The sequence below is a fragment of the Leopardus geoffroyi genome, chromosome D1 (genome assembly GCF_018350155.1).
Source record: "Leopardus geoffroyi isolate Oge1 chromosome D1, O.geoffroyi_Oge1_pat1.0, whole genome shotgun sequence".
NCBI classification, from domain to species: Eukaryota; Metazoa; Chordata; class Mammalia; order Carnivora; family Felidae; genus Leopardus; species Leopardus geoffroyi.
Window position 1 is genome coordinate 108941265 of NC_059329.1, and position 15083 is coordinate 108956347.

General features: G+C 52.3%; 2 protein-coding genes across 6 annotated transcripts; one reads left to right on the forward strand and one right to left on the reverse strand.

The window, feature by feature from the left end:
* Nucleotides 1-1222: 1222 nt before the first annotated feature.
* KAT5 (lysine acetyltransferase 5) lies at nucleotides 1223-8969 on the forward strand. Of its 5 annotated transcripts, XM_045486781.1 has the most exons (14): nucleotides 1223-1465; nucleotides 1565-1631; nucleotides 1952-2020; nucleotides 2112-2248; nucleotides 2539-2694; nucleotides 2784-2858; nucleotides 2964-3038; nucleotides 3607-3855; nucleotides 3933-4022; nucleotides 5377-5517; nucleotides 5597-5690; nucleotides 7960-8119; nucleotides 8242-8323; nucleotides 8413-8969. In XM_045486781.1, the coding sequence occupies exons 1-14, from the start codon at nucleotides 1454-1456 to the stop codon at nucleotides 8545-8547; spliced, it is 1542 nt and encodes a 513-aa protein (XP_045342737.1). In that variant the 5' UTR covers nucleotides 1223-1453; the 3' UTR covers nucleotides 8548-8969. The 5 variants fall into 5 exon arrangements, with proteins under 5 accessions (XP_045342737.1, XP_045342739.1, XP_045342736.1 ...); XM_045486783.1 differs by lacking the exon at nucleotides 2539-2694 and having other exon boundaries at nucleotides 1260-1465; XM_045486780.1 differs by having other exon boundaries at nucleotides 1280-1631.
* Nucleotides 8970-9041: 72 nt separating this feature from the next.
* Nucleotides 9042-10308, reverse strand: RNASEH2C (ribonuclease H2 subunit C). Its single transcript, XM_045486785.1, has 4 exons — nucleotides 10071-10308; nucleotides 9689-9882; nucleotides 9473-9592; nucleotides 9042-9177 (listed from the first exon to the last, which is right to left on the reverse strand). Exons 1-4 carry the CDS (start codon nucleotides 10240-10242, stop codon nucleotides 9151-9153), a joined length of 513 nt encoding a protein of 170 aa, XP_045342741.1. The 5' UTR covers nucleotides 10243-10308; the 3' UTR covers nucleotides 9042-9150.
* Between the last annotated feature and the right edge of the window lie 4775 nt (nucleotides 10309-15083).

The following is a 15083-nucleotide window of genomic DNA, read 5'->3' on the forward strand; positions in this document are numbered from 1 at the left end:
CAAGGTTCTTGGTCTGAGAAGCCGGATGGATAAAATTTTCACTGACAGGGACAAGAAAGAGAGTGGGAGGAGACCGTTAGGAAGGAAGACCAGGAGTTTGTTTTTGGGTATGACCCCTAGACATCCAGGCAGAGATGCTGAACGGGCAGCGAGAGCGGAGTTGGGGAAGAGATCTAAGCCGAAGATACAAGTTTGAGAAACCTCAGCATGTGAATGTTATGTAAAGCCACGAAGTCCAGGACTGAGCCTGGGGCCTGTGAACATTTAACGGTCACGGACAGGAAGGGGAACTAGCAGAGGAGATAAGGGGCAGCCACGGAAGCTGGATGGGAACCAGGAGGGTCTGGTATCCTGGAAACAAGGGCAAGTGTTTCAAGGACTGGAGAATGACCAACTGTGCCAAATACCATTCACGAGAGGACCAAGAAGCAGCCATGGGATTACCACGGGGGTCACGGGTGACTTTGACAAGGCGGCAGGGACTGAAACTCTGCTGTGATCCACAGCTGGCCCTGGATAAACATTTTTTTTTAAGTTTATTTATTTTTTTAGAGAGAGAGAACGCACATGCAAGTGGGGGAGGAGCAGAGAAAGAAGGGGAGAGAGAGAATCCCAAGCAGGCTCCACACTGTCAGCACAGAGATGGAACCCACGAACCCATGAGATTATGACCTGAGCCGAAATCAGGAGTCAGATGCTTAACCGACTGAGCCACCCAGACGCCCCAATTTTAAATACACTTTTTATCTATACCTCTCTTTTTCCTCCCAATCCTCAAGACTGTAAGCTCCGCGAGGTCGGTTTCTTTCACACATTCGCTAACGTATTACAGGCTCCTAGAGTAGTGCCTGGCAGATGCTACGGGATCACTAAATATCTGTTGATTCTATGAATGATTAATACATTACATTTAAAATTAGAAAACGAATATACAAAAGAATATGCCTACAAATCTGAGTCCCCATCTCTAAGGAAGTACGTCCACAAGCGGCCAGGCACTGAGGTCCCTTAGCAGTCCCGCCCACTTCTCCAGCCTCCCAATCCCCCAGATCCGCCCCCGGCGCCCAGCAGGCTGTGTCCCTGCCGGCGACGCCTCCCGCTGCCACGAGGAGACGCTCGAGCCCGGGCGTCCTGGAAGCGCAAACCCAGACCCACGTGACCCGCGCCGTAACCACGTGATCGGCGTCGCACCCGGTGGGCGTCACGTGACGGACTCAGCTTTCCTCCAATCGTTGTGCGCCTTTCGGGGATTCCACCTAGGACCCAGGCCTTCATTTAAAACACCCCACTCTCCCGCCAGCCAAACGGGACGCCGGCCTGCTTCCAGCTGGATAGCGGTGTCTCTTAAATGTCGTCTTCTAAAGCGGCTTCAGGAGGCGCGGGCCTACAGCGCGATCAGTCCCGGAAGTGACGTCTCCCAGAGGGGCCGGAAGTGGCAGTGGAGGGAGGGAAGATGGCGGAGGTGGTGAGTCCGGTGCCCGGGGCGGGGCGGAGGGAGCCAGGGGAGGTGGGTAGAACCCGAGGCCCCCCAGTAGCCGACCCTGGCGCCGCGCTGTCTCCCCAGGGGGAGATAATCGAGGGCTGCCGCCTGCCCGTGCTTCGGCGGAACCAGGACAACGAAGATGAGTGGCGTGAGTGACGTCGGGGGGCGGGGCTAAGGAACCTGAGGGCGAGGGGCGGGAGGGAGTCAACCGAACCCTCGGGAGGGGGTGGGGCCTCTATAATCCTGGGGCGGGCGGGGCGCAGATACCCAGGAGGGGCGTGGCTCTCAGCCGCTCGGAGACGGACAGGGCGGGGCCTGGAGAGGGGGCGGCACTTGGTGACTAAAAAGGGGTTTGGGCGAAGGCTTCCAAGTGCTGGGGATCCAGTCTGGGGGTGGAGATCAGGTCTTAGGAGGGTGGATCCTCATCGCCTGGCTCGTCTAAGGCTCCTGCCTGTGCTGTTCCCACAGCCTTGGCCGAGATCCTGAGTGTGAAGGACATCAGTGGCCGCAAGCTTTTCTACGTTCATTATATTGACTGTGAGTTCTAGGTTGGGGTGAGGTAGGGCTGCAGGGTGGGGTTGGGAGGCAGCCTCTGGCATTCCTTCCTGAGCCATCCCCACTGCTACAGTCAACAAACGCCTGGATGAATGGGTGACCCACGAGCGGCTGGACCTAAAGAAGATCCAGTTCCCCAAGAAAGAGGCCAAGACCCCCACCAAGAACGGACTTCCTGGGTCCCGCCCCGGCTCTCCAGAGAGAGAGGTGGTGAGTAGGTCCCGTGCTTCACCTTTTTTCTCCTGCCTCCTACTTTTCTCATCTCTTGGCCTCAGGGGCTCCTGGATGGGTAGGAGTCCACACCCTTCCACTCTGGCTTCAGCTTGCAAAGGATGGGGGCCAAATTGCAGATGTAGCTTCCAGAGTCCAGTAGCTATTCCTATGTCCTTGAGAGGGCAGAGGGTGGGGTTTGATCACTCCACGCTGAGGGGCCCCTACTCCCCTTCCCCATCCCACAACCATCCCCACCCCAGAGGAAGACCCTGGACCTATCTCTACAGCCGGCCTCCGCCCAGGCCAGCGGGAAGACCTTGCCAATCCCGGTCCAGATCACACTCCGCTTCAACCTGCCCAAGGAGCGGGAGGCCATTCCCGGTGGCGAGCCTGACCAGCCGCTCTCCTCCAGCTCCTGCCTGCAGCCCAACCACCGCTCAACGGTACCCTCAGCAATTCCAGGGACCTTGCTTTCCTCTTAGGTCCCACCTTCTCTACCTTCTGACCCACCTTTCTTGGTTTCTCTCTGCAGAAACGGAAGGTGGAGGTGGTTTCACCAGCAACTCCAGTGCCCAGCGAGACAGCGCCAGCCTCAGTTTTTCCTCAGGTAAGTTCCCCAAACCTTTGTTTTGTTCTTCGCTTCTCCCCTCTGGCGGCCTCTTTAAAGCTCATCTCACAGCCACCTTTTCCATTCCTACAATTTCACCTGCAGAATGGATCCGCCCGTAGGGCAGTGGCAGCTCAGCCAGGACGGAAGCGAAAATCAAATTGCTTGGGCACTGATGAGGTAGGTCTGGGGAAGAGGAAAGCTGGGTGAAAAGGAGGGGACACAGGCAGGGTGGAGAGTTCAGTGATTGGCTTAAAAATAAATAAGAGGTTGGGGCGCCTGGGGGGCACAGTCGGTTGAGCGTCTGACTTCTGCTCAGGTCATGGTCTCCCAGTGAGTTCAAGCCCGCCTTGGGCTCTGTGCTGACAGTTCAGAGTCTGGATCCTGCTTTGGATTCTGTGTCTCCTCTCTGTGCCCCTCCCGTGCTCATGCTCTGTCTTTGTCTGTCTCTCAATAATGAATAAATGTTAAAAACAAATTTTTTTTAATGAATAAATAAGAGGTTGTAGGCAGTGAAGGATCTAGGTAGGGTTATGAGCCAGGCAGAGCTGGTCCAGATCAGTCACTGGGTGATCTTTTTCAAACTACAATTGGAAATTTTCCTAGTTTCCTTTTCTTTTCCTGGAAAGTGCTGAATATAGTACCACACTACCCCATAGGGTTGTTGTTAGGCTTGAACAAGGAAAGCTATGGAAGGGTTACGCGAGCTGTGTCCTGTAACCTGGTGTTCTCCACTGGCCCTGGGCAGGACTCCCAGGACAGCTCAGATGGAATACCGTCGGCGCCACGCATGACTGGCAGCTTGGTGTCTGACCGCAGCCACGACGACATCGTTACCCGGATGAAGAACATCGAGTGCATTGAGCTGGGCCGGCACCGCCTGAAGCCGTGGTACTTCTCCCCGTACCCACAGGAGCTTACCACATTGCCCGTCCTCTACCTCTGCGAGTTCTGCCTCAAATACGGCCGTAGCCTGAAGTGTCTGCAGCGTCACTTGGTATGAGGGGTCCCAGGAGGCTGCCTGCCTGCTGCCCTCCGCTCTGCCCCTGCCTCTGATCCTCCTGTCTTCCTCAGACCAAGTGTGACCTGCGACATCCTCCGGGCAATGAGATTTACCGCAAGGGCACCATCTCTTTCTTTGAGATTGATGGACGTAAGAACAAGGTCTGTGGCTCAGGGGCAGTGGGGAGCCATTGGCATTGGTGGTGTAGTGGGGAGTTAAATGAGCAGCTTCCTCCTGCTCAGGAACACAGCAGTCTGATCAGCAGATTAGTTTATCCCATTTTTATGGAGTTCCTGCCGTAGGGCAGGTGTGGGGAGGTATAAAGATGACCAGTAACTAGACAAAGGCTCTAAGTGTTCACAGTCTGGAAAAAACAGATTTGCCAGTATCTTCAGATTCCAGGGATAAGTGTCATGAAACAAAGGGCGGGGGGGAGGGGAGGGGGCTCAGGACCCAGAGGAGATGGCCAGCGGAACTTCACAGAGGAGGTCATCTTTGATCCTTGACACAAGGGTAAGGTGGGTAAGGGAGTCACAAGCAGTAGGGTCCTGAAGGGTAGGCCTGGACGTACAGGTGATGTGAGGGTTCAAGACCATTTGGGCTGAAAGGCAGAGAGCATGAGGCAAGGTCGTTACAAGAAGCAGAGCTCAGGTGGTGAGAATAAGGTCAGTTGGGGGAGGAGTAGGGGTCACTGCAGGTTTGGGCTTCAAACCTGCCTCAGTCTGTGGCTGCGGGGAGGAAGGAGTAATCTGGAGGGACCGTTAGGACTGTGAGGTCATTCCCAGGGCAGAGAGGGCAGTGAGGGAGAAGCATCTTGAAGGGCAGGTGAGAGCTCTGGCTTGGGTGCTGGGGAAGCTTGCAGGAAGACGCTTTAACTGCTGTCCTTTGTGGTTAAATGTGGATGTAGGCATCCAGATGGCAGTGCCCAGGAGGTGGTTACAAAGCCACGTCTGGGATGCAGGAGAAAAAGGTGTATAGAGATAAAGCTGCAAGATTAATCATTTTGCTGGGCAACCCGAAGGCTGTTCCCTTTCAGTTTCAGAACACCTAATCTCCATGGTGAGATAGGAGGTCAGCCTCCAGTAGGTGTGACTGCGGGCCAGAGAGTGTTGTGGTTTTGGACAGGTAGATTCCTAGGACCATCACCTGGGTAGAGCTGCTCATAAGCCGTGGCAGTCTGCCTTCCTGGAAACACGCTGCAATTTGTTGACTGTTGTCAACTACAGCAGAGGGCAGTGGAAGCCCCCTGGGCGAGACTTAGGTGGAGGTATGGGGCCCCGGGGGTAAGCCCGCCCAGCCCACCAGCAAGGCAGGTGGTCAGGCACCATCATGGAGCTGGTATATGGGCTCAGCACTGAGAAGTCGCTCTGCCTGAGTGGCAGGGGCAGCCTGACCAATTGAATGGATCAGACCCCAGGGAGGAAGGCTCATCACCGATCAGCCTCGGGTAAAGAAACTAAGTGACTACGTTTAAGACTGGGTACCCAGAATGGTGACAGGCCTTTTCCTTTGCAGAGTTATTCCCAGAACCTGTGTCTCCTGGCCAAGTGTTTTCTCGACCATAAGACATTGTACTATGACACAGATCCCTTCCTCTTCTATGTCATGACGGAGTATGACTGTAAGGGCTTCCACATCGTGGGCTACTTCTCCAAGGTGAGCGCTTACCTGGATCCTCTCTCGGCCCTGTCCTGGGCTGTGTCCCCCTCCTCACTCACCCACCCCTGCTTTCTAGGAAAAGGAATCCACGGAAGACTACAACGTGGCCTGCATCCTGACCCTGCCTCCCTACCAGCGCCGGGGCTACGGCAAGCTGCTGATCGAGTTCAGTGAGTACCTGTGCCCTCGGCCAGGGGCTGGGGTTGGGTACTGGCGGGCCCGGCACCAGTGCCCCTGTTGTGCCTCCCTCTTAGACATGCCAGGCTACTGTCAGCCCTGCTGTGCAGCCCCATCACCAGGGGAGCTGGCCAGAAATAAAGATGAGACTCTCCTGAGGTTCTCTTCCATTCTCAGCATGACTGCCCTGCTCGTTTGTTAGGTTCTCAGCCCCTCACTCCTCCTTGGCTGAGGTTCTAAGCACCACCCAACTTTCCCCAAATCTGACTCATAGGCTCCTGCCGAGGGCCACGGGCAGAGGCCAGGTGAGCCACTGTTGTTTATCTGTCTGCTTCTGTGCCGTCATACAAGTTCTAGGTGAGGACCGGTGCCTCCGTTTCCCTAGTTGTTGCCTGAGCCTTGCAGACAGATGATCAGAATGTCATCAAACGTCAAAATGGCGTTAACTCAGCAAATTTTTGTGTGGATTTGGCCTCTGCTTCTTGGATTCAGGCAGATCAGTCTCTTTAAAGCCCAGAAGGGACTCTGTCCCTCGTAATACATGAACTCTTCCCTGTTCCTCCAACTGCAAGGCCCCCTTCTGCTTCCCAGTACCTTATCTCCACTCCATTCAACTCTCTACTCACTGAATCCTTGGGATAACCAAGCTCTGACCTGGGAGATGGGAGGGAGCGTTAGCTGTTTGGTGAAGACACAGAGGCTTGACTTAATCCAGGTCGTGGTCCATTTGAGGAATTTTATTAGTAGAATGATGCTGGATGGTGGCACATCCCCAGGAAGCCCTCAGTCTGGTAGAGCAGGCAGATACTTAAAATGCATCTAAGCTTGGGAGCTCAGACCTCAGTGGAGACAGGTTATGGTCAAGGTCACCAAGATGTGCTCAGTTCTCCCCAGCAGGAGCAGACCGGTGCACCAGAAGCACCCATTCCAGGCAGTTCTGGAGGACAGGTGGAAGTTCACTGGGGAGGGGCCAGGGGTTCCCTGCAGCCAAGGAGGTGAGTGTGGCCTCCGGTTGATCTGTCAGGACTCCACATGCACTGGTGGGCCCAGCAAAGTTGAGTAGAAACCCGGGTTCGCCCCTGTTCCCTTCCGTTGCTGCCTTTCTCTAAAGAACCGGCCTCTCTGTCCCTCCCTCCACCAGGCTGCTGGTGGAAGTCACAGGAGATTGGACAAGAGGGTAAGACTGGCAGATAAAGATAGGGAGGAGTGGGGCAGAAAGGGCCATGGCCCAACATAGTTGATGACTGAGGGCGAAGGGCTTTTACAAGTAACGGGGACGCCCCAGACCCTGAGGAAGAAAGAGAATGAAGACTCTGCCAGGAGACCTGAAGCCACACAGGCTTTTGCAGCACCTGAGGGGCTCGCTGGAAATTGTCCGCCAGTGCCCAGTAGTCAGCAGGGTAGAGGAGGACAGAGCAGTCAGAGGGGGGAGGGGAGGAGGGAGTCCCTGGAGAGATCAGGTAACCTGCTGAAGAATGACCTGACCTGGGGGGTGCATTGGCACCGCTCTCCTTGCTTTACCTCCCTTCTTTTTTTTTTTTAATGTTTATTTTTGAGAGAGAGAGAACACGCGTGTGCGCCACATGCCGTGCGCACACTGGGGAGGGGCACAGAGAGGCAAGGAGGATCCAAAGCAGGTTCCATGCTGACGGGAGAGTGCTTGATATGGGGCTCAGACCGGCAAACCGCGAGATCATGACCCAACCCGAAGTCAGACGTTCAACCAACCAAGCCACCCAGGCACCTCTCTCCTTGCTTCGTGTCAGCACCTAGCTAGGCCTAGCCTGGTCCTGGAGCACTGATGGCCCTCAGGTAGCAACTAGGGGGACTGATTTGACTATAAATCCAAGGACCCTCAGGCCTAGACGAGAGGTGGGGTCTGCCTTCCCTCCTCACATACCCTAGCAGAGAGAGTCTGGAATGATGAAAATCAGAGGCACTTTCTTTTCCTAAGCCATTTTCTCTGCATTCCCCGCCCCCTGCTCTGCCTATAAGCCCTCACTGGCTCCTGAGTATCCCTCCTAGTTGACTGTGGCTTCTACCCTAAGTCCCGCCACAGCAGAGGTCAAGAGTGAATGCTCATTAGTTCTTTATGGGGATACTGAGACACCACAGACAAGCCCCTTATGCCAGGTCACAGAACGACCACCTGGCAGGGCCAAGATGAGGCCCCGGCAGTCTACTTCCATAACCCACGCTCTGAAACACTGGTTGCACAAAGCTGTGGCTGCTTACCCACCCCTTCCTGCTCTGTTGCCGTAGGCTATGAACTCTCCAAAGTGGAAGGGAAAACAGGGACCCCTGAGAAGCCCCTCTCAGACCTTGGCCTCCTATCCTACCGGAGCTACTGGTCCCAGACCATCCTGGAGATCCTGATGGGGCTGAAGTCAGAGAGTGGGGAGAGGCCGCAGATCACCATCAAGTGAGCCTGGCCCTACCTACCCCGGGGGTGCATGGCATGCCCTGTCCTCACTCCTGGGGTTCCTGGGAGGCTTGGGGCAGAGACGAAGGTCCCCAGAGAACCTGATCTTTGCCCTCCCACAGCGAGATCAGTGAAATCACCAGCATCAAGAAGGAGGATGTCATCTCCACTCTACAGTACCTCAACCTCATCAATTACTACAAGGTAGGGGCTGGCAGGGGGAGACAGGTTTGTGTAGGGCTGCAGGGTGCGTGCCCCACGTGGGCTGACCCCACCCCCCACCTCCCCTCCAGGGCCAGTATATCCTCACACTGTCGGAGGACATCGTCGATGGGCATGAACGAGCTATGCTCAAGCGTCTCCTTCGGATCGACTCCAAGTGTCTGCACTTCACTCCCAAGGACTGGAGCAAGAGGGGAAAGTGGTGACCAGGCACTGTCCACAGCAGTGGCAACAAAAGCACGCGGGGCTGACAGCACATCCCACCCCTTCCAGGGTCCCCAGGAGGCGTACCAAGGGAGGTGGGGCTGAGGACAGCTCCATAAAGAGAGGACGGGCCTCATAGGGCCTGGGCCGGCTGGGGCCCAGCACCAAGGCGAGCTCGGGGCTCAGGTCAACTCCAAGGTCAGCTGACCGCAGGTCTGGGCCTGCTAGGAACCAGGGACCGGAGGGAGCCAGGCAGCTGTGTACAGTGACTTGGGGGGGTGGGTGCACTCTGTACAGAGGACTAGTGGCTGTAAAAATTCCTTTTGTAAAGTAGGAGTTGGGGGGAGGGTGGGTACTGGCTGCAAAATTCTGGCCTCTCTTGCCCTCACTGCTCCTTGGCAATAAATTGTTTCTATAGGCCAGAGCCACGAAAGTTTCTTGTGGGAGAAAGGGCAATGCCAGCTCAGGGGCTCCAAGGTGCCCACAAACTCACAGGTGCTGTGAAAAGCTCATTTATTTGGGGTGATGGAATCAGCGGCTCCAAAGTGAAGAGCTGGTTTACTGGGGTGAAGGGACCGGTGGCTTTCAATTTCAGGTTCCGGTTCTCAGTCCTCAGGCACCTGTGCGTGAATCTGCAACAGGAGTCACCTCTACCACTGGATTTTTGACATGTGACTGGGCGGCCCACCTACTCTGGGAGGGACCCAGCTACTCAGAATGACAGCCCCTTCTAGACAGGTCAGAGCCATGCTGCCCCTGATCAGTCCAGTCCTCCATTCAGACCCAGGCTCCACCTGTCCCATTGTGCTCCCCCGCCCCGAAGCCCCAAATCCACTAAGGGGGCAAGATTCTGGATAACCTAGGCAATAAGCTTGAAGTCAGAGAGGAACGGACGGGGCCTGGAAGAGGGCACATCCATCTACTCACCGCGGCAGCGAGACTGGGCCAGGTTAGGGCCCCGCGCACTTTGGCATCCGGGCCGGGGATGGTCTCCAGGCCCCACAGCGTGAAGCCACTGAAACTAGCGGTGGCTCCAATGAACCGGTCCTGGGGAGGGAGCTCAGCTAAACATTGGGGCCACCGCTCCCGCCCGCATCCCCCCTCCAGCCCTATCCCCCCCCACCGACCCGCCCCCGTGCTCACAAAGTCCCGCTCCAGCGCCTCTGGGGGTTCCACCAGCTCCTGCCGCTCTTGCTCGTTGTCATTCGACGAACCCTCCGAGAAGCCCTTCCCCACCAACCCCTCTCCCTTTTCTTCCATCACGTAGCCCACGAGCCCGGGCGGCACCACCACCTCGTCGCCGCGTAGTTTGCGGCCCCGAAACGACACTTCCAGTCCTGTAGGAGACAGGCGCGGGGCCTCAGGGAGGGCCGGATTCAGGCCTAGTGGGGCAGCCTCCCTGGGGCCCTCCCGCCATCTCCAGTGGACCACGATCCCCAGGAGCCCTCGAGCCGCTCCTCGCCGAGAAGAGCGTGGCGCGGGCGCGGGGGCTGCCGGGAGCTGTAGTCCCGTCGTGAGTGCTCACCGTCGGGACCCTGGCGGATGGCTGGGGTGAAGAAGCGCCCCACGGGGGCAGGCCGGCTGACCAGAACCTCGCAGGGCAGAAGGTGCAACGTGGCGGGAGGTGCGTCGCGCAGCGTGCCGGGGCGCAAGTGGATTCGGCATTTCTCGACGGCCGCTTCATCGCTGCTCTCCATCCTCTGCCGCGATTCTGCCACTCGCTGGCTAAGGCCAAAGCTGGCGCGTAAAGCACGCGGAGCCTGTCGGGAGGCCGGAGACGGTCAGCGCAGAGCCTCCTGGGAGGCGTAGTCCTTCCTTGAGGCTCCTCTGCGAGCCCTGCGTCTCTGTGTTAAAGTCCCAGCCATTTTTTCTTGAAAATGTTTTTCAGTGGTACGTTATTGTTGCAAAAAATTAAAACTATTTCGAAAAGTGTTCTTTTCATGTCATTGGTAAGAAGAGTTGTTTGTTTTACTGGGGACATCAACCTTCCTCAAATGTGTTGAAGACATTTTATCTGAGTTTGTGGTTTGTTTTCCCAACTGTGACATTTTTTTTTTTTTTTTGTAAATTTATCAACCTTTTCCTCTTATGTCTTTTTTGTGTTCGCAATATTTGTTTTTTTAGTTTCCTAATTCTTCCGTAATGTTTATTTGTTCAGATGCCCAACTTAGATATGTTTTGACAAGTTATTTCATACCACAAGTATGTACAAAACTGGTAATTAAGGTTAAAACTGCAGTTGATTTATAGATTTGAGAAAGTGAAACACACCTCCAGACACCCAGGTGTTGGCGGTGGTATTCTGTTACACATGAACAATTTCACAGAACATCAACATTAAACAAAGTTATTCTGTGATGTGAGGGATCAAGGTAAAAACAAGATCACTCTATAATCATGTGAACACCAAAAAAGATAGGAACATTGTCCAAACCACAAAAATGATGAAACATCCTTCCATCTTGGGTAATGTAAGTGACCTTTACCAATTACAGTTTTAGCCTTTGTCTAGGTAAGATTTGTTAACATATCCCATCTTCGAAATACTACTTCCTGACAACTCCAATACAAAGAAGAACTCTCACTTTCTTAAACCCTTCCCAAGTCACCTAGCACAAGTCCAAATCCTATAAATCCTTCCTAAACACCCTTTTACTGAGATGCCCAATAGCACAAAGGTAATAAACCCATTTGTGCAACTATAGATGTGCTCTTGGTGTCTTTGGCTGGAGGGTATTGGTAAATTAGAGAGTCTGTCTTTAGTTTTCTATCAAGAACAAGATACATGATGCCATTTATTCATGTCTCCTTTTACATCTGTGCAATTGTGAAGTTTGTTGATATATTCACTTTTTTTAAGTTTATTTATTTATTTATTTGGAGAGAGAACAAAGCAGATGAGGGGCAGAGAGAAGGAGAGACAGAATCCAGAGCAGGCTCCATGCCATCAATGCAGAGCCCCATGTGGGGCTTGAACTCACGAACCATGAGATCTTGACCTGAGCAGAGATCAAGAGTCGGATGCTCAACAGACTGTGCCACTCAGGCACCCCAGTTGTTACATATTTTATTATTAGATAGTTTTTGTTTCTGTTATTAAGTAGATTTTCCATTTTATTTTTTATTACTTTAAAAATATTTTTTAAATTTATTTATTTATTTTGAGGGAGAGAGAGAGTGCAAGTGGGGGAGGGGCAGAGAGCTAGAGAGAGAGAGAGAATCCCAAGCAGGCTCCACACGGTCAGCACAGAGCCCAATGCAGGGCTTGAACCCACAAATTGAGAGATTATGACCTGAGCCAAAACCAAGAGATCCTCAACTGACTGAGCCACCCAGGTGCCCCTAAGATTTGATTTGATTTGATTTGATTTGATTTGATTTTTACTTTATTTTATTTTTAATTTTTAAAAATGTTTATTCGTTTTTGAGAGAGAGAGAGAGACAGAGCATGAGTGGGAGAGAAGCAGAGATAGAGGGAGACACAGAATCCGAAGCAGGCTCCAGGCTCCGAGCTGTCAGCACAGAGCCTGACACGGTACTTGAACCCACAAACCATGAGATCATGACCTGAGCGGAAGTCGGACGCTCAACCAACTTTTTATTTAAAAAATTTTTTTAAACGTTCATTTATTTTTTGAGAGACAGAGACAGAGCATGATCTGGGGAGGGGATGGGGGGGGGGGGGGAGTCACAGATTCCGAAGCAGGCTCCAGGCTCTGAGCTGTCAGCACAGAACCCGATACGGGGCTCAAACTCATGAACCACGAGATCACGACCTGAGCTGAAGTCGGACGCTTAACCACTGAGCCACCCAGGTGCCCCAAACTAGTTTTAAACTTACAGAACACTTGAAAGAGTTCCCAAATACCCTTCGCTTGGCTTCTCCTAATGTTAACATCCTTAGGTAGCCAGGGCGCAACGATCAAAACCGGGGAATTAGCACCGGGACAGTACTATAAACGAATCTGCAGACAAGATTCAAGTTTTGCCAGCCTTCGCATCGATGCCCATTTTGTAGTCCAGGATCTGACCACGATCTGGTCCAGGATCACATATCCCATATCTTCAGTCATTCTTTTTCTTTTATGACCGTGACACTCACGAAGAGCGCCGGCCAGTTATTTTGTAGAATATCGCTCCGTTTGGATTGGCCTGATGTTTTTCTCCCAAGTGGACTGAAGATATGTATTTTGGCAAAAATACCAAGGAATTGCTATTGTGCGCTTCTCCATCAGCATATCACTGCCCTTTTTAAGCGTTTCTTTTGAAGTACTCCCTACACCCAGCGTGGGGCTCGAACCCACAACCGTGAGATGAAGAGTCGTGCGCTCCACCGACCGAGCCAGCCAGGGGCCCCAGGTGCGCTTCTTACTGCTGTGTTCACTCCAATCACTTGGGGAGGGTGGTGTCTCTCACGGTTCTCCCCTTTAGAGTCACGGTATTTTATTTTATAATTAATAAGGGTCTCATAGGGAGCTATTTTGAGGCTATGCAAATACTCTGTCCCTCCTCACGCTTCTCCCACCATTTAAGAACTGACGGATGGGGCGCCTGGGTGGCTCCGTTGGTTGAGCGTTGGCCTTCAGCTCATGTCAGCTCATGTCGGCTCGTGATCGTGTCATGATCTCCAGGCTGGTCGGTGAGTTCCAGCCCCACCTCGAGCTCTCTGCTGTCGGCAAAGACAGAGCCTACTTCGGATCCTCTCGCTCCTTTTCTCTCCGCCCCTCCCCACCCTCCTCTCTCTCAAAAATAAACATTAAAAAAAAAAAAAAAAAAAAAAAAAAAAAAGAACTCACTGCCGATTACCTGAAACTATTACTACTCCCGGTGTGCCCAGTGGTGATTTCCTATTTCTGACATTCCTTCTACATTTATTAATTGGAATTCTAGAGCTGTCCCTCCCCCCTCACGTGTTTATTCAATTATTTACTTATATCAACATGGGCTCATGGAGATTTACTCATTCTATAGGTTTGAATCCCATATTATCATGATTTACTTGCTTACTTAACTCATTCCAGATTTGGCCATTGAGAGCTCCTTCAAATTCACTGCCTTCATACATTGAACAAGTTACCGTCATTAAAAAATGTCTTATTGGGGCGCCTGGGTGGCTCAGTCGGTTGAGCATCGGACTTCAGCTCAGGTCACGATCTCGCGGTCCGTGAGTTCGAGTCCCACGTCGGGCTCTGGGCTGATGGCTCAGAGCCTGGAGCCTGCTTCCGATTCTGTGTCTCCCTCTCTCTCTGCCCCTCTCCCGTTCATGCTCTGTCTCTCTCTGTCTCCAAAATAAATAAATGTTAAAAAAAAAATTTAAAAAAAATGTCTTATTGACACTTAGCTCACATACCGCAAAATTCACCCCTTTAAAGTATAAAATTTAGTCATTTTAGTATATTCCCACCATTACGAAACCACCACAATGATCAGACTCCAGAGTATTTCCATCCCGCCAAAGGGAAATGCTATTTCCATTTGCAGACACTTCTTGCTGCCTACTTCCTCCAGTCTCCGGCAACCATTAATTTGCTTTCCGTCTTTGGGGATTTGCCTATTCTGGAAATTTCATAACAACGATCTCACACAGTACGTGGCTTTTTGGTTCTGGCTTCTCTCACTTAGCGTCATGTGTCCGAGGTTCATCCGTGCTGTAGCACGTGTCAGGACTCCGTTCCTTTTTACAGTCGACTAGTATTCCACTGTACAGATATACCCTATTTGGTTTATCCATTTATTTAGCGATGGCCGTTGGGTCGTTCCTGCTTCTTGGCCATTACGAACAATGCTATGATGAACATTCACGTGCCCGTTTCGTGTTAACATATGTTTTCATCTCTCTTGCGTGTGTACTCGAGTGGGTATTAGCTAGAGCTGCCGTCACCAAAGACCACAGACTTGTGGATTACACAACAGAAATCCATTTTCTCACAGCTCTGGAAGCTAGCAATCCAAGATCAAGGTGCCATCAAGGTTGGTTTCTGGTGACCCTTCTTTTCCTGGCTTGTGGATGGTCGCCTTCTCGCTGTATCTTCACAAGTTCTCTCTCGGTGCTTTGAACTGGACTTGTATTTCCCTGATGACTTATTAGGCTGAGCATCTTTTCATGTGCTTCTCAGCCACTTACATATCTCCTTAAAGGAAATATCTATTCTAGCCCTTTGCACATTTTTTGATTGGGTTGTGTGTCTCTTTGTTGTTGAATTGTAATTGTTCTTGATACGTCTGGATACTATACCCTTTCAGATATATGACTTGCAAATATTTGCAATTTTCAATATTTCAGACGTATGACTTGCAACCCATTCTTTGGGTTGTCTTCTCACTTTCCTGAGAGTGTCCCTCGATGCACAAAGTTTAGGTTTTTTTTTTTAAGTTTATTTATTTTTGAGAGAGAGCATGAGTGGGGGAGGGGCAGAGAGAGAGGGAGACAGAGAATCCGAAGCAGGCTCCAGGCTCCGAGCTGTCAGCACAGAGCCCGACACAGGGCTCGAACTCACAAACCATGAGATCATGACCTGAGCCGAAGTCAGACGCTTAA